This window comes from Myripristis murdjan, chromosome 16 (assembly GCF_902150065.1).
Source record: "Myripristis murdjan chromosome 16, fMyrMur1.1, whole genome shotgun sequence".
Lineage (NCBI taxonomy): Eukaryota > Metazoa > Chordata > Actinopteri > Holocentriformes > Holocentridae > Myripristis > Myripristis murdjan.
Genome location: NC_043995.1, coordinates 25,998,512 through 26,016,550, shown reverse-complemented (window position 1 = coordinate 26,016,550; position 18,039 = coordinate 25,998,512). Strand labels below are relative to the sequence as shown.

The window sequence follows — 18,039 nt, the reverse complement described above, 5'->3', positions numbered from 1 at the left end:
TTTAAATCTCGATATGCCGCCAATTTTCTCCCTTGCTCTTATGAAGCAAGAGATACGATCATCTTCAGTGTAGATCTAGAAACAATAGATTTGCCTCCTGAGGCCTACAGCTGTTGGAAGTTTACATTAATAGCCTCCCGATTACATAATAAACTTTATGGAGTTACATTTATAGGCTATTTATAGTAGCTACAGTGACCCTTATGTCTAGTACGGTCATTTGCTCAAACGAAATAGCGTTTTCATTATTATATTTCCATAGAAAGAGTTTATAATGACCTTATTGTACTTGGTGGCGTGTTTTTGAATTGAAATGCTGTTATTATAACATGCCTGTGATGCGTATGTGCGGCTCCTTCGTGAGTAGGCTAAACTAAGTTGTTTTGTTCTACTTTGGCCTATCTGATATTTTTAATATCCATAATGTTATTGGAATATTCCGAGGCTATAGTGTTTGTGGTGCTTAATAGTAATTTTATAGTGACCACACTATACTTAATGGTATTTCTACTCCCTTCTAGTACTATTATTTTAATATTCCTGTAATTTTTCCACAGGGACATTATGTGTCTGTTACTCCGTGGTTAGGTCAGTTTATATATTTATATTTAATTTTTATTTTTATTTTTGGGTGTTACTAAATTTTTCCTGTTGTGTGTCTGTGGTAATGGCCCGTTGTGAAGTGTTAGTATAGTTTTATTATAACATTTATAATATAGTTTTATAATCATATTATATAGTTTTCTTATGATAGGCTATTTATATTTGGTTGCTAAAGTTTATTACAGGACTGAAACGGCTGATAACAGACTGAAGGCAGTGAGTGATGTGTTTTTTTTTTTTGTTTTTTTTTTTATGAATGAATGTTTGGCTGCCTGACTCCGTGATGGGGGGAATCGTGCCTGACGTCACGCCCTATTAAACCTCGCGCTGGTCACGACGCAGAGCGGGCACGCGCCCCTCCCACCTCCGCTGCGTTATAAGTGGCCAGGGCCGCGCGAGACTGACCACTCGGTTTTATTCTACCTCTGAACCAAAGTGACTTTTCCGACCAAAAGAAGAAAGAAAGAAAGAAAGAGAGAGGAAGAGAGAGATGTACTGGGACACTGTCATCAAGCCAGGCGACAGAAACATAGAGAGCAAAGACGCGAAAATAAAGGTAGTTTTTGTTTGTTTTGTTTTGTGTTGTGCAGTCTGAATGTTAAATGGATATATGGAAACTTGCCATTGTTTATATTAGAAATCGGACAAATTTTAACATGCATAATGCAGGGCAAAAAAAAATGAAGAAGGACGCATATAAACACAGCACAGGGAAGCATTTCTAACCAGTAGTGACCTGGAGCTTACATTTAATAATTAATGACATAGAATAAACCAAAATAATGAGCTAGTATCTTGTCAGCCTTTAGTAATTGCTCTGCTTTGTGATGCTTTGGTTGCAATTATGTTTCAGGACTTTTCCATGCCTTAGAGTGTGTTGAGCTGATGGGCCTACCTATCTCTGTGCCTCTTTCCTCTTTAATTGATTATTGTGGACGCTAATTAGTCACAGGCATGTGTGATTTCAAAAGAAAATGCTTAAAAAACAAGTCTGGCTGTTAATGGATGCTGCCATTTACACTGTTTTGATGGAAAGTTGTGCCTTAATTCACTGAAATGAACTCATATGTTTGCTTAGATGGAGATCTGCCAGTCTGGTTATTACACAGAGGACTTCAGGACACAGGAAGTGCCCGCTGGCTTTGACTTTGCATCATATGGTAAGTTTGACACTGGTCATTTGACTTCACATTGCTCCATCACATCGTGGCCGAAGCAGCATCACACCTCTCGTGGTGGTGTTACAGGTTCAGTGGTTGTGTGGGCCCCTGCTTGTATTCTCGGTGATAACAGACCCAAACAGATGATGGGAGTGATTTTGGAGTTTTTCAGCCCTCTGTTTCCTCTGAATCTGAGCAGCTGAAGGACAGAGGAAATATTTTCACAGCCAGTATCATCACATCTGTCAGAGCTCTCTAAACGGGACCTTGACATGAGGGGCTTTTGCTCAAACCAGTGGCTGTGTCAGGATAACGGGGTGCCAGAGTGTATTCACGTGCCTGTGTGTGTGTGTGTGTGTGTGTGTGTGTGTGTTTCCCTGTTGTATGAAGAATGCCTGAATGGGGTGAGGTAGTGAGAGAGCGAGAGAGACAGGGTGGTCAGGTTAAAGATACTCTCTGTGTTTTACTCCCTCTCTCCCTTTCCTAATCCTTTCCTCCAGACTTCCTCCTCCAACAGATTTAGAGGACCCCCCCCCTCCTCGCCTTTCCCCTCCTCCCTACCGCCCCCCTTCCCTTCATCACTACTCTGTCACACTCCCTTCACTGGCGCTTCCTCCTCTCTTCCTCCCTGTTGTTTCCTCCTCAGCCTCCATTGAGCTAAAAAAACGAGTTGGGCTTGAGTGCCTGGCGCTGATTTGGCAGTAAAACGAATGGCCTTTTCTTTCTTTCTTTCTTTCTTTCTTTCTTCTGTGTCAACAGTCCACCATTGATATAATAACCCAAACAATTAACTCAAGCTTGTGAATTCACCCCATCGTCCCCATTCTTTTTTTTTTTTTTTTTTTACTGCATTTTTGCTGCCTCAAGCCTATGTAACCCCTTCTCAAAAGCCATGTACTGTGCTTGTGTTTTCTTCCGCTGTCCTTACACACTCACTGACTCCATCTGTCTGTATCGTGTGCGACCTCCAGACTACCCTGGTGAAGACCTGTCTTTTCTGTTAGACAGCAAAGCGCCCGGACAGCAGCAGTACCCTGCAGAAACCTATGCAGAGCCACAGAAAACCCCTCGCCTGTACAACAACAAAGGTTAACCCTCAGCATATAAAATACTTAAGCTGCCAGTGCTGGCATAATTTTTGTCTTATCTACCTGCGAATTAAATCTTACACCAGTTTTCCATGTCTTTCAGTGAGTGCCAGTGACTCAGTGCTCTTCAACCTGGATTCATACCCAGAGGTCAACTGGTGGGCCTCATACCCGCACGGTGAGGCTCCTGTAACTCATGGGCACTGGAATGAGTTCAATATGTTTTTTTTTTTTTTAAGAGTTGCATTTTCATTGGTAATTCCTTCCTCTTGCAGATGGGCTAATGCTAGACCAGACACAAGCGGGGTACCAGGAGTCTCCCCAGACATACCAGAGTCTTGTGCACCAGACGGGGCAGTTCAGCCCGGGCATGGAGGACGGCAACAGCCACTTCCTCCCTGGAAAAGGAGGAAATACATTGCAAAGTAAGATTATTTAACACATAGACATTATTTTTATAAATGTTTGTCAGTTTTTTTTTTTTGTTTTGTTTTTTTTGATGGTCACACATTCTGATATTCTGCTTTTCTGCCCCAGGTGAGACCGACCAGAGCTATTCCTGTCACTCAGCTGACCTGTACGACTCTGAAGCTCAGAGACGGGCGTCCTCCTTCTGGTCTGACTACCCCTCTTCCAGCTTCACCGCCCCGCTGCCGCACCCACACCCGCCTCCAGCCACATGCCCCTCGAACCCTGGGCATCAATCCTCGGAGCAGTACTGCCCCCGTGTGGCCAAACGCAAGAACACACACTCCCAGAGGCCTGAGAGGGAGGGCCAGATGACAGGAATGTCTGCTTACCCAGGTTAGACTTTGCTCTCTTATCTCTGAAGTACAGCTTTTTTTTTTTTTTTTTTTTTTTTTTCAAATTTTCATGTGTAAAAGGTCATTCACAGAGTTTCGTCTAAACACTCCAATGATAATAAATCTGTGCACAGGTTAGGATAATACACATTGTGTCTGTGGTTCTGTGATGACTGGGTCCCAACCTAATTAGTCCAAGTTTGTGATTTTTGTGTTTTAACTTTGACTGAAAAATCACTTCATCCTCTATAGGATGAGAAAATTCGCCTGGGTTTCTGAATCCCTTTACAACTGTGCCGTTTAAAATTTATGGTGGTAAAGGTTAAAACAAAACTCTTTTCTTTAGTTACTGAAAACCTGACTTTTTTTTTTTTGCCTGACAAGTGTGAATTTATAACAACACATGGCATGTCTGTATGTGTTTCTACAAACTGGACACATGGGTGTGTTGACAGCTTTCACATTTTCGTCACATGTTTGAAGGGAGTAGGCCTGTGTGTGACCTAGACAGTTCTGAAGAGGAAATTTCTCTAATCAAATGAGGGGCACACTTAGACAAGTTTTGATTGCTGAGTATCTCTACTGTTTATCCAAAGTCTATCTGTGACATTTCCGATTTGAGTGAGCTTGTAAAACTAGTCGCAGCTGGAATTGAAACAAGAATTTCTGAATACCATCTCCCCACAAACGCTTATAAATGTTGGCAATTTACCACAACAATGGATGGCTGTGGCTTCACCACAACCGTATGAAATTATGTTTCTTATTACAAGGTTATAAAAATAGGCTGTTATCATGACACAGCTGGTTTGTAGTGTGCTCTTTTCATTTATCCATTCAATCATCTATCAATTCAGGTTCTGGGCCAATCCAGCTGTGGCAGTTTTTACTGGAGCTGCTTCTGGACTCGGCCTGCCGTACGTTCATCTCCTGGACGGGAGATGGCTGGGAGTTTAAGATGTCCGACCCCACGGAGGTAAGACCGCTCCCTGTTTTGTTTTAGGACACCTGCTGAGCACCATGAAGTATTTATGTTGAGGGGCTGTTTGAGGTATAACTACAACTGAATCCCACATTTCACCTAACAGGTGGCCAAGCGCTGGGGCCAGTGCAAGAACAAGCCCAAGATGAACTACGAGAAGCTGAGCCGAGGCCTGCGCTACTACTACCACAAGAACATCATCCACAAGACGGCGGGCAAGCGCTACGTCTACCGCTTTGTCTGCGACGTGCAGGGCATGCTGGGAAAGACTGCACAGGAAGTCCTGGCAAGTCTGAACGTTTTGCCCACAAATGTAGAGTCCTGGCAGTGTCCTGCGGTACCGGCAACAACGTCAGAGCACAGCAGCGAGACGTGGGTGTCACAGTAGTGAATTGTGCCGGGACTGTGGTCTGCACATGTTGGTGTTGTTCAGTTCATGCTAATTGATGTTAAATATCCTCACTGGTGTAGTTTGACTCTGGGCAGAACGGTTTTGGGGAAAGAAACAACTTCAACATTGCCTTAAATTCACCCTCCAGTCGTCATTTTCCTCTGCACATGACGAATTGTTTTGGGGTGAAAATCTTGTAATATACCTGCTCCATAAATGTACTGGGTAGTCGACCTCAGGGGTACATAAGCAATTAAGTGGATCAAGTGGGGACATTTCAAGCACTATAAATGAATGATGTTAGCTACAGTCGGGGCCATGTTTCCATTTGACATGGTTCAATGAAGGCATCACTCTGTAAATAATGTTTATATGTTCTCTATGTAGAGGTTTGTGCATTTAGATTATTTTTTATACAAAACTCGTGTCTACCTCTGTTGCTAATCAGACTAAATAAACTGGGATGAATTTATGTCTTTCGCTGTGAAAGCTTTGGCATGTGTGATGATTCTTACATGAACAAATAATATGTATGGAAAATGTATATATTCCAGTTGGTACAGCTTCAGTATTCCCATATATTCCTTTTATTTTTTTATTTATTTATTTGCACAATAAAAGCAAAACATCAGAACAAAAATGAAATAGCAATACATTGTTCAGGTGAGATACAGAAAACCCTGAGGGGCCTATAGGAGAATCCCACCTCAAAATTTGATTACATTAAAAAAAAAAAAAAAAAAAAAATCTATGTCAAAAAATGTCAACAAACCAACAAAAAAAGCAAATATACATTAGATCAATGCAGTAAATGTGTGTAAAAGTGTGTAAAAAGTGTATGGACCTATGTGAGTATGTGTGCATGTGTGACAGTACATGTTTCTGCATGAGTGTGAATATGAGTGTGTGGAAGCAAAATACGAAACAAAAACACCTAACCCCAACTACCAAAATACTAAGTTACAGTTTGGTTCATCAGACACGTCCTTAGTCGACATTTATAGTTTCTTAGAGAGGTAGATTGGAGTGCAACTTGGATGTAACTGACATAATCCAGTGCGAAACATTGGAAGGTGTAAACATTTAGCATGTCTTGTATTATAATTATGTACATTTGTATTCAACTGGAAAAATGAACTACAAGGCTGGGGAGGAGAAGCTGGGTGATGGAGGATTTTAAAAATGAATACACAAGTTATTATGTATGTTATTATACATTATTATGTATGTTTAAACTGTAGAGTAGATTAGATCATAGTATGTCTCTAATCAGCCTACCTGCTTGACCTGCTAATCAAATTGACAAATGGTTTTCAGTCACTCATAAAAATCACTGTCATAACAATGCTTTTAATGCGATTTTTGTGTAATACCTTTCTTAAAGTATAGGGTTCGCTGTAGCGTTATTATAAAACACAGTAACTGCTTCACAGTGACGTTTGAACTCAGTGCCAAGTCCATGATAGTAGGCCACATTTAAATGTAGGCCTATGCTGCCTTCAAGTGGTGCATGGAAGTGTCTCCCCCCATGGTGGAAAGTTTTAAAAGAAGTTGAAATGTAAAGCAAAACTGATTGTAATTGTAACAATAGTAAAATTTCTAAAATGCAGCTCCTTTGCCATTTGTTGCTGTCCGCCCACTGAAGAGGGTGTCATAAAAGTTTGGCTTTTTCCCAAGCCTGACTACCGCTTTGTAACATCACGTGAAGGCAACACAAGTTGAGAAACCTTCACCCATTCCGGGAACTGGCGTTGCCTGACCCAAGAAGCCTGGAAATGACACAGGTACCAAGCGTCAATTTACCCCCTTGAGACAGTTACACTGAGGAGAAATGACGACCAAATCGGCCCGACTCGCAATTAAAGACGCGCTGGAGGATCTCACGGAGAAGAAGTTGAAGAAGTTCCGCGCCGCGCTGCTGGACCGGAGGGGGGAGCCGCGGGTCAAGACCAACGCCGTGGACGGAAAAGACCTGCTAACCATCACAGACGTCCTGGTGTCCACATTCACCGCATCCAGAGCGCTGCAGGTCACCGTGGAGCTGCTCAAGGAGATCGGCTGCAACGACGAGGCGCAGAGACTCGGTGAGCTTCATCCGGCAGGGCTGCAGACACGGAAACAGCTTGCACATTAACAACAACAACAAATATAATAATAATAACAGAAAGAAAAAAATGCATGCCCGCTCAGAGAGCTTAAGCATGAGACTGCAAACGTGTCCAACACTTTCTTTTTTTCTGTATCTCCCTCTCTCTGTTTTTTAATTTTTGTTTTACTTTCACTCGGCGCATAACTCCTCCTACCTGCAGGCGAGAAGTGAAATTAGACAGCTGGTGTAAGAGATAAAAAGGGAAGTCAACTGCACAATTTACTCAAACTTCCTGAGTCTCGCTACTTTTTTTTTTTTTTTTTTTTTTTTGAGAGAGAGAGAGAGAGAGAGAGAGAGAGAGAGAGAGAGAGAGAGAGAGATTTAACCACCACATTATATAAATTCAAATTATTAACTATTATTACAGTTTTTTTCAATCGCTTTTTCGAGTGTAATGAAACTGGGATCCACTTTGTCGTCATCTTCACCTCCAAACCGCAGCAGACGTTTTCTTTTGCAAATGTGTTCATACCTTTTCATTGGACTCACATTTTTCACGTTCTTTTGCACAACACTTGTGTCATATACATGGCCATGACTCCATTGACGTCACTATGATAGTCAAAATCAAAACATCTGCTCACAGCTGAATTACCTGCATCTCTGTGAAATCACTAGTGCACCTACATCACTACCCTTTCCACAAATCATCATTCACCAATCAATCAGTATGCACCTACAAAAAAAGGGGCCTAGCAATTGTATTCTGTATTTTTTTTTTCAACTCCTTTTAGTTTTTCTGTGTAATACTGTATGTGAATTACAGTATTTCAGTTTTTGCCATCAATACAGTATGATTTCACTTCAAAGTTTTTCTGAGTTTGGATGCAATTCTTTACTTTGAGTTCACATTTGAAGGTGTAGCACACAGGAGAACCTCATTCAAAATGATAGCTGTAGGCCTATTTTGTATTCTGTTGTCAACTGTGTTACTGTACAGTAGGCTATAGCTGATTGAAGGAATCTACTCATTTGGGCATAAGTTGAGTTGTTTGTGGGAAATATTGGCTTTTGCTACTTGCTTTACAATATGTAACTGTAAATTGTCAAAAAAATATGACTGCAATACACACAGGAAAAAGTAAGGTTGAACCTGCATTTTGGGTATGTTGCATTTTGGTGTTGAGTATGAAGTGAGTGAGTGGCTGATTTACTCGCTTGACTGCAAGTTGTACTGGGCGGTGACAAAATGTGCTTTTGCTGCATGTTTGAAATGTTTTGCCATGGTAAGAGCCTTTTGCGAACAAAATGTGTTATTTTGGGAAGAGGGCCCCTCATTAGGCCTATGTAGGCTATTAACTGTTTGATACCAGGGTTTCTGAGTTGACAGAGGAGGTAGAGCGACTGAAAAAAGCCTGTAACCATCATTATCTGTATAGCAGACCTACCCGCTGGGCTGTATGTAGCCCACTTCCCTCTTACTTAGCAATCCCATATTCAACATGCCTTATTAAAATCTATTTCTTTGTTTGTTTGTTTGTGTTTGTATGTTTGTTGGTTGGTTGGTTTAACAGAAGAGGAGACAAGTGGGCGGTCCTAGACACCTGGTTCTGGCCAGCAGACTGATACAGGTATGTAAACAGCTGCACAGATGTCACTCATTCTCCCTGAGTTTTTTTTTTTTTACCCCCGATGAAGTTAAAGTCCTGTCATCTTGTCATCTCGGCTATAGTTCAGTCTGATATTGATAACTTTTTCATGGAGGAAAGGCGAAATGATGACGGGTTGTTCTCTCTCTTACACAGCAGCTGTGAGCACAGAGTTGTTGTTGTTGTTTTTAATGAAATTTCTTTTCATGTGATTTTGTGATTTCAGATCGATCCCTGTCATCACTGGCACCGAGACAGCAGCAGAGGTCAGCAGAAATGGAAAGGTGTTTCCGAAAAAGCGCAGCACAGTCCACCTTAACTGCTCGGGCAATTGATGGACTTTGAATGGCCATGCATGTTAAAAGGAATCTAATCTGACTTGTGGACATTCAGGATCCCCAACTTTTCCCAATGTGCTTTAAAAATCTCACTCCGTTTTTGAAACCTTTTGCTACTATAAAATTGAATTGAGTTTACATTAAAAAAAAAAAAAAAAAACATCTGACTCTGGTTTTATTTAAAGAAAAGAGAATCTAATGAAATGTTGATGTTTTGTTATTATTATTATTTTTTTTTTTTTCGCATGGTCGCATTCTAAATAGGCTACCTCACGGTTTTAGGATTAGGAGTCTTGAATTCGGATCTTCGACTTGAAAATCCGTGTGTTTGGCCGAGAGCTGGGCAGTTAATCGCAAATTAATCGAAACCGACATTCAGAACTTCTAAAGGTCGAAATTTTGAGATAAAAAAGTCAAATTATGAGATTAAAAATTGAAATTACGAGATAACAGGTGTGCGTGGTGCATCCAGGTGTAACCGTGGCTCCAGGGTGGGAATTAGCCTATACCGTCATGGCCTCTCGCTCTGGCCGTAGTGCCCTGAAAATAGTTAATTAATATAAAATAGCCTAATTAATAATTGTACCCCTCGCGGCCAATTTGGCCCGTGTGCCCCAAACAGTCAATCTCTCAAGGTTATCAAGGATGCAAGAAAATCCCGAGGGAAAAAAGCGAATCCTGACCCAAAATGAATTGAATTTCTGCTCATATTGGTGGCTTTGAGGCAATGCAATGTTTTGCATGCGCGCAACCATTACAAACCATTACAAAGACGACAGCGTGCTAGTTGGATAGTTGGCAGTATGGTGTATCACAAACTTTTGGTCCAAAGAACACAGACAGTAGCCTATACAAAGGTAGTCTAATAAAGACATCCTGATCATGAGACCGTGTTTCAGTTCATGTATCTTCTATTCCAGTATACAGAGTATCATTTAATGTTCCTCTATATTCTGCCTGTTGCTTATGAATGAATAAATGCCTATTTTATTGCATTCTTGAAATATATTATAGAAATATTATACGTTTTATTTTAACCTACAGAGTTGTTAGGGTTTTCCACTATAGTCTTTATAATGCTTAGTAACGAGTTATGTGTTTAATTAAGTTTCATTTTATTTTTACTGAACAAGACAATTGGCCTGACCCGGTTTATTACAGGAGTCTTTTCATATGGTTTGAGTTAACGTCCCTTTAGTGACACTGCAAGCTATCTTACGATGCCTTCGAGTGCTGCTCGTAATCGCCCACTCCTTAGGGATGATTTCGCTTTGGGAGGTAAAAATCGCCTACCACACCACGCTACGGCACATCTGGCCATCTCAGGTAGGGCCAATCACAGCAGTGCTGCACTTAACCAGGTTGTTCTTGCGAGCTCCTTCACAATTAACATGTTTCCGAGTTGACAGGAAGGCAACAAGGTCGGGGCTACACGTTTTCTTCCCCGGGCGCGAAGGGTTTATATCTCCGGCGACCAGGAAATTGCAGCTCGTTGGTGGTTTTCCACGGTGAAGAGGCTCTGAGATCAGGACAGCGGTTCACTTCCAAGAGACTGAGGAGAAATGCCACCCAAAACCATCAAAGCGGCGATTAAAGACGCGCTGGAGGATCTTACGGAGAAGAAGCTGAACAAGTTCCGCGCCGCGCTGCTGGACCGGAGGGGGGACAAGCGCGTCAAGACCAATGCCGTGGAGGGACAAGACTTTCTGGTCATCGCAGACGCTCTGGTGTCCACATTCACGGAGTCCGGAGCGCTGCAGGTCACCGTGGAGCTGCTGACGGAGATCGGCTGCAACGAAGAGGCGAAGAAACTCGGTGAGTTCACCCAGCATGAGCGGAAACACACACCAGTCATATCAGTGTCAAAAAGAAAGTATCTCATATCATTTGCATTTGCATTTTTTTAATCTGCTCGGACTATGTGAAGTAAAGAACAAAGAACCTAAGTTGCAAAGGCTACATTTGCTCACGGTGTGGAGCAGGCCAATAGCAAGTTATTGAGTAGGATTATTTCACGATCAGGCCAAGTTAGACATTTCCAAGACGCCATAGTGGCATAAGTTGCAGTAAAACCATCAGAGGTGTGGCCTGTGAAAAATAACCTATGGTCATATTTGTGTGTGTGTGTGTGTGTGTGTGTGTGTGTGTGTGTGTGTGTGTGTGTGTGTGTGTGTGTGTGTGTGTGTGTTCTCTCGTTCTTGCAGGTCAGGATACAAGAGGGTTATCCACGGATTTTGGTGAGTGTTTTCCTGTTTATTTCGGAAGACTTAGACTCGCACAGGAAACATACCCAGGCCAAGCCCTATTTTTCATATGTGCCTTGTTTGCAAGAACATAATAATAATAAAAAAAACTATTTAAGGGGCATGTGGACGAATAGACATACCTTGTACATAGATGCACATGACAACCTGTCCCATATTCATTTAAATAACTATAATCATGATATGAAGAATATTAAATCAGCTCTACAATAAGGCAAGAAGACACAGAATCAGAGTAGAGAGTAGGAGAATTATTCATTAATCTTTAATTTTTTCCTTTGCCATTTAATTTGTTGTCTGTAAGCCCCAGGACCCTCAGCTAAGCAGAAAATAAGCAGGACTGGCTTATTTCTGCATTTACTAGGCTACACGTTTTTTCTTTTGAATGAGCTTAACTCAATCAAGAGTTCTGAAATTTATCATGATCAGTATAAGTCACGGTATAAGTATCACATTTTTAGGGCTTTACAAAACTGGCCTTTTTAAAGAGTCCTCTAGTGTGCATCTATATATATGAGATACAACAAGCAATTGCTTGCATCAAAGAAAATAACTTAATGAGATGTTACTGTTACATGGATGACAGATGTCATACAGCACAATTATGCATATGTAACACTGATGTATAACATTTTGGCAGTGAAACCCCTCATATTGTAATTTTCAAAAGCAATTTAGCCTGATAAAAGCTTATCATTTCCCTCATTTGTTTTTTCTAAAGTGCTGCCTCGTTATGATTTAAAGTTGCCAGGAAGGCATTTTTGAGCTGTAATCCCAACAGTGACCCCCTGCTTTGTTCTTCCAGGTGCTACAGCATCGCCCACGGAGGCAAAGAAACAAAGACAGGATGATGAAGATGTAGGTCTATCATAATCATGAATCATAAATTTAAATGTAATATAAAACATTTGATATGGTCTGAGTTAGTTGCCAGATTTTGTGCATACAGTGTTATCAATGTCATATATTGATGTTTCACTATAAGGTTCTATTGTAAGCTGCATGCAAAATCTTCAAATCATAGAATTAGTTAAATTGTAATGTCACTGATGGATGCACACTGCATGTACTTGATGCTTCCTTTGAAGGCATATTTATGTTGTGGAAAAGGAAAAGTGTGACATTTTAATTTTTGCAGGTTCACACAATGTATTTTCTGTCATTACAAACAGACATTACAAAATTGATCCATTCAAGGTGTTGTTTTTAACCGTGTCGTTCAACGGTGCACTAAAACACTGCTGCCTTTTTAATTTGTTCTGGTAGGTTTACCGCGTGGATGAGAAGTCCTTCAGGAGTCGGCTGGCTTTGCTCATCGTCAATCGGGATTTTGACGATCCGGACATGACGAGATATGGAGCCGAGAAAGATGAGCAGAATATGGAGCATCTTCTCAAGGAACTGGGTTACAAAGTATTTAAATACACCAACCTCAGTGGACAGGTAATATTTACCAGAGGGGGGAAAAAATCTGCTATTAAAAATTGTTATTAAAGGATTCCTCTGGTTGATTTGGGTGGCATGTTGTGGTCTTGCAGGAAATTGACAAAGCCGTGAAGGAGTTCTCGCAGCTGCCAGGGCTCTCCCAGACAGACAGCGTCTTTGTGGTCATCATGTCTCATGGGAACTTGGGAGTCATCCACGGCATCCACTGGATGAAGAATAATCCAGATGAGTTCTGCATCGAGAATATCTACAAACACCTGAACTCTGAGAACTGTCCGGCTCTGGTGAACAAACCCAAAGTCGTCATCATCCAGGCCTGCAGAGGAAGTAATCCCCTCACCTTTATTATACAAACACCAAAACGGCTCTGACCCCGAGTCAACCTAACTGACTTGTCCTAAGTCCCGCCCCCCCCCTTACGGATGCTGTTGCTAGGTCGCACAAGGTTTATGAAAGCCATTTTCATTCAGATGTTGTGAGGTCAGGGGTCAAGCTTAATACACACGTCATATTTTGAGCATCCTCTGCTAAATCTAAGCATTTTGTAGCAATTTGACCTCTACTTTTTACACGACGACCTTCAAAGGGGTGGCTCCGTCATGTCCAAGCCCCACTTTTCAAGTAGAAACTTTCCAGATTTAAACAGCTCTTTCTTTCTGTGTTGGTTCCCATAGTTTCAGCGGGAATTAGGATTGATCAGTTGTTAGACTAATCACACTAATCACTTTAATATCCAAAAACTGTCATAATCTATGAGCAAGTGAAGTTTTCATGCACTGTATTCAAGGTATGTTTTGTATTTTTCAGAGAAAGATGGATCTGTGTTTATTAGCGATGGGGACAGTGCCATCATGGCCTCAGATTGTGAGCCGCAGCCCAGCCAGGCAGACGACATGGTGGAGGACGGCTTCAGAACACACAAAGAGAAAGACTTCATCTCCCTGCTGTCCTGCACCCCTGGTCAGTTCATAGGGGAGAGGAGAGAGGAAAAAAAAGGATTTCACTTATCAACTATTCATAAACAGTACTGAGAGGGGCTGATATCCCTCAAACATCAATTAATTTATTTTCAATGTCTGTGTTAAATCCTGCAGATACTGTGTCATACAGACGGCCGCAATTTGGGTCTCTTCTCATCGAGTACATGGCTGACGAATTCAAGAAATTTTGCCGCGAGGACCACATCGAGGAGCTGTTCAGGAAGGTAAGTTTTGCAATTTTAAAAGAAGAAGTGGAACTTTGACTTAACACTGAACTGTCATCACTGGAATCCAACAGGTAACATCAGAAACAATCGTGCAACTATAGCAACAGCACGATTATACGAATGACTCAGTAATGCTGGATGATTTATCTGATGTCTCTTCGTCTAACCGACTTACTTTCATCCACACAGGTCATGAAGCGCTTTGAGAAATTTCCCTGTGTCGACAAAAGGCAGATGCCAACCAAAGACCGATGCACTTTAACAAATCGGTTCTACCTCTTCCCAAGACCTTGAGCCGCCGCGCGCTATTGACCAATGCAGATTTCCTTTCTATCATCTGTTTCAAGCTTAATATGTTTGATGGGTTGCTACTGGTGTAACGTAAAATTTCTTATTGTTTTTAATCATGCAGTTAAGAAATCTCTGAATCAGTGGTTAAGAAATTAAGTTTACGATCATTTTCCAGCCAGTAATTGCAATTTCCCTTCAACGGCATGCATGACCTTTATGAACTTACTGCAACTGTATTTCCTCCATAATCCATCACTAAATTGTGCTGAGAGGGTTTACCACACTGCTTTACATTTAGTCTTCTTATAGGGGAACTATATTTAATCATTGGAGCAAGGGATTTAAATCCATAAAATGCATGGAGTGATACGTATTTACTTGTGTAGCACATAATTTGACTTAAACAAATTATGCTGTCAAGATAACCATGAATGAACCAATGTAATAAGGAACACCTGGTAAAATGTGGAATTTTGCAATTTTATTATTATTATTTTTTTAATTACTTCAGAATTGCAGTACTCCCAATTTATAATGTGAACATGGTTTCACTGTTTTTTGCGTTGACACCAGTCGGGGTCCAGTGCACAGAAAGTGTTTAAGCTAGACTTTACATGTGGTATACAGCCGGAAGGCGTGTCTCTTGGTTAAACTGTACGACGCCTGCTTGTTAACTTGCTCCTTGATGAACTTCTACTGCATTTTGTTTTATGGATTTCTTATATTTTTTAGACTGCATGGACTGTAAAATCTTATTTTTTTTACATATTTTTTTTAATCACACTTTCAATGTGACTGTCATTTTAATGTGATTTTTATTGTTTCTTAAAACTGACAGCTGCAAGGCCAAACACAATTTTTCATACACAGACAATAAAGTATCTTTCCTAAAAGCTCATGTAGTGTCTCTTGGAACATACAAACATCACCATGAAGACATCAGTTTGTGAAAATGTGCAGGTTGCTTATGGAGAGCTATGTGCATTTAGATATCTAATTGTTGTTTGTTGTTAAAGAGCCAGAACCAGTGTGTTCATTTCTGCCAAATATAGATTGGTTCCTGAACGGGAGAGGTTGATGCTCAGCTGGGAACCAGAAAATATTGGTTCTCAAGCAGGAACTGAGCGGCAGTGTATTATTCTACAAGGAAAGATGGAGATGACTACCAAGAAATCTGCTCAGTATGAATCCTCTTGGTCTCAGATTATGTCGTTTCATCATTCCAACAGGTATACTAAACTGTTCAAAACGTGGGCCAGTTCCTTAGTTTGCACTTTGTCTCCATGAGTCTTGAACTCCACCAGCGTATTAACCAGAACTTTTTTTGTGGAAGTGGCATATGAGGGCATAACCTGATGTGTTCAGAAGAATAAAGGCGGTGAACGTATGATTGTATGCTGTCTGAATCTCTCGTTGATCATTTAATCTACAGTTCAAACCGCCATGCTTAGCAGCCTTTGACCAAATGAGTTATTTACTCACAGACCTGAGTTAATTTTCTCATTTCATTTTATTCTTATTATTACTTGCTAAACCCTTATTTTACTTAGTGTGTAAAGTTGAGCTGACTCAGACAAAGAATGTCTTCAATTGTGATGTTTGCATTGTTAAGTGTAGGACAACAAACTAGTCAAATTAAATGAACAGGATTTCTTTCATTTATAATTACTGTCATAGGATTGTGTTCAACTTGGTTTGTGTGTTGTCAGTCTTAAAGGGCTTATTAAAGGATTATGAGACTTTTCCTATAGTTTGTATAAGGATTTGTGGGGAATTGACTGTAGGCCTGCCCTATAGCGGCTTTAAACTCCAGCTGCATGCTTATCATGATGAAGCCATAAAGTGCATTGTTCATAAGCGTCAACTTCTGAGGTCCAAGAGGATAACAACTGAGACCTTATTTTCATCATAGTTCAGTCTGAGGTCGCTGACGATTTTAGCAAGTGCTATGATGTTTTATAAAGCCTGATTGAAATTCCCCCAGGATGTTATTTTCCCCCAGGATGGAGGTTACCCTCCATATAGCCCATAAAATAATCACACAAGAAAAAAAAAAAATAATAATTTATTGGTAATAATGCCACAATAAAATTGAGAACTACTCATTCTTCCACCAAGCAAGATAGCGTGGACAGAACGGTTGCCAAGCAACACAGACGCTAAGATAGCTTGAAAAAGCGGCATATATACCAGCAGTTAAATTATCAACAACGAACGTCAAATTGATTTTGCCAGGCCTAGGCCTACAACATAATGTTTATCTGGTGCGTGTGCATATCTCCGAGACGGCTCTGATTCCAATGAACAAGCCAATAATGACATCCATATCCTTATTTATGCTGTTTACTTGGCATTGTAGTAAACTGTCAAGCAACTCCGTACAGTTGTATAGCAACTACAAAGCAACTGCAGAGAAAAATGTCTGGCTACGCCCATGAAAAAAAGCCGTTAGAATCACAAGATCCCTGGCCTGTTTCCCCGGCTTGTCCATGCGCGTGCACGCAAGACAGTGCATGCACGCATATGTGCGTGCACGCACGGCTTTGCATGAGTGTGCCTGTACACATAAGAGCAATGAAAAAAAGTCAGGGGAATCACACAGGCTTCTGTTCCTGCTCCTGTTGTGCATATGCGTGCATGCGAAAACATATTGAGGTGTAACAAACCTTTAATCAATTGTTAGTATGTAGTATTTTGGTGTGATAAACGTTAAACCAGTGCAGTATTGGGGTACAATAAACATTTAAACTGTTAGAATTGAAGGTGTAATAAACCTTCAAAGCTTCTCCTGTACTGATCCCCGAGGGAAATTCTTGCAGTTTTGCAGTCATCCAGTAGGTGGCGCTGTCGCGGGAAAACGAGGGGCCTAGAACTGCGGGTCCTGTACTGCGGGTCCAGTCCAGTAGGTGGCGCTGCGAGGGGCCTAGAACTGCGGGTCCTGTACTGCGGGTCCAGTCCAGTAGGTGTCGCTGCGAGGGGCCTAGAACTGTAGGTCCCAAAACTGCGGGCCTGAATCTGCAGTCTCCGGGTCTGCAGACATATACTATTGCCCTGTACTTTTACAGTGTGTACTGTGAAAGTAATGCACAAGTTGACAGTAATTTACTGTGAAAGTAATGCAGATGAAGTTTCCATTTAGTGTGAATTTACAATCATTGTACAATTAACACACCAACACACAACTCTGAGGTAAAGTCAATGTTAGCCCAATGGCATATTTATTTACAAATAAAGGGTTATTCAACATAAATGCCAAGAAATTCAAGAATTCAAGAAATTGAACTTCCTAGTCCTAGTCAAACTTTTCAAAGCCATCTTAAAATGCAGAGAAACTGTGCAGAAACTTGCCATTCAACTACCCAGCTGTGTCACAATAACAGTAAGAGGATGGGAATGAGGCCTACATGGCAAGGTAAGAGAGGAAGGGAGAGAGCGATGAAGGGATGTCGTGAAGGGGTCAGGCGCTCCTCTCAGTCTCAAACGTTCTATAATCCACACGCAACAGCGCTGTACAAAAATCTTGTAGTGCAAGGTTGTCTTCAAAAAAAGTACAAAAAGAACTACTCAAAACTGAGCCTGACAACTGCTGCAGCAAAAAAAAAACAAAAAAAAAAACTATGATGCCCACTCAAAGTCAATTAGTTTCCTCAAAAGGTGCTCATATGAGGGTTCATTGTTGTCCGCTTCCTGGTCTTTGAGCCTCTTTCAGGATTGATGCCCAAGAAGTA

General features: G+C 41.1%; 2 protein-coding genes across 3 annotated transcripts; both read left to right on the top strand.

The window, feature by feature from the left end:
* The first annotated feature begins 1,026 nt into the window (after positions 1 to 1,026).
* Positions 1,027 to 5,480, top strand: etsrp (ETS1-related protein). Of its 2 annotated transcripts, none has more exons than XM_030072085.1 (8): positions 1,027 to 1,159; positions 1,682 to 1,763; positions 2,768 to 2,851; positions 2,955 to 3,029; positions 3,127 to 3,276; positions 3,389 to 3,655; positions 4,512 to 4,630; positions 4,743 to 5,480. In XM_030072085.1, the coding sequence occupies exons 1-8, from the start codon at positions 1,094 to 1,096 to the stop codon at positions 5,022 to 5,024; spliced, it is 1,125 nt and encodes a 374-aa protein (XP_029927945.1). In that variant the 5' UTR covers positions 1,027 to 1,093; the 3' UTR covers positions 5,025 to 5,480. The 2 variants fall into 2 exon arrangements, with proteins under 2 accessions (XP_029927945.1, XP_029927944.1); XM_030072084.1 differs by having other exon boundaries at positions 2,735 to 2,851.
* Positions 5,481 to 6,746: 1,266 nt separating this feature from the next.
* On the top strand, positions 6,747 to 15,554 carry LOC115373696 (caspase-13-like). Its single transcript, XM_030072199.1, has 9 exons — positions 6,747 to 7,111; positions 10,664 to 10,918; positions 11,308 to 11,346; positions 12,173 to 12,225; positions 12,634 to 12,810; positions 12,906 to 13,140; positions 13,621 to 13,773; positions 13,908 to 14,017; positions 14,210 to 15,554. Exons 1-9 carry the CDS (start codon positions 6,859 to 6,861, stop codon positions 14,312 to 14,314), a joined length of 1,380 nt encoding a protein of 459 aa, XP_029928059.1. The 5' UTR covers positions 6,747 to 6,858; the 3' UTR covers positions 14,315 to 15,554.
* Positions 15,555 to 18,039: the final 2,485 nt, after the last annotated feature.

Excerpts from the sequence above, each read along its gene's own strand:
- etsrp (XM_030072084.1), top strand. The coding sequence starts at position 1,094 with ATGTACTGGGACACTGTCATCAAGCCAGGCGACAGAAACATAGAGAGC. Across the intron at positions 2,852-2,954 it reads TCGCCTGTACAACAACAAAG|TGAGTGCCAGTGACTCAGTG; the intron begins GTTAACCCTCAG and ends CATGTCTTTCAG. Across the intron at positions 4,631-4,742 it reads AGATGTCCGACCCCACGGAG|GTGGCCAAGCGCTGGGGCCA; the intron begins GTAAGACCGCTC and ends TTCACCTAACAG.
- LOC115373696 (XM_030072199.1), top strand. The coding sequence starts at position 6,859 with ATGACGACCAAATCGGCCCGACTCGCAATTAAAGACGCGCTGGAGGAT. Across the intron at positions 12,226-12,633 it reads AAAGACAGGATGATGAAGAT|GTTTACCGCGTGGATGAGAA; the intron begins GTAGGTCTATCA and ends TTGTTCTGGTAG. Across the intron at positions 12,811-12,905 it reads ACACCAACCTCAGTGGACAG|GAAATTGACAAAGCCGTGAA; the intron begins GTAATATTTACC and ends GTGGTCTTGCAG.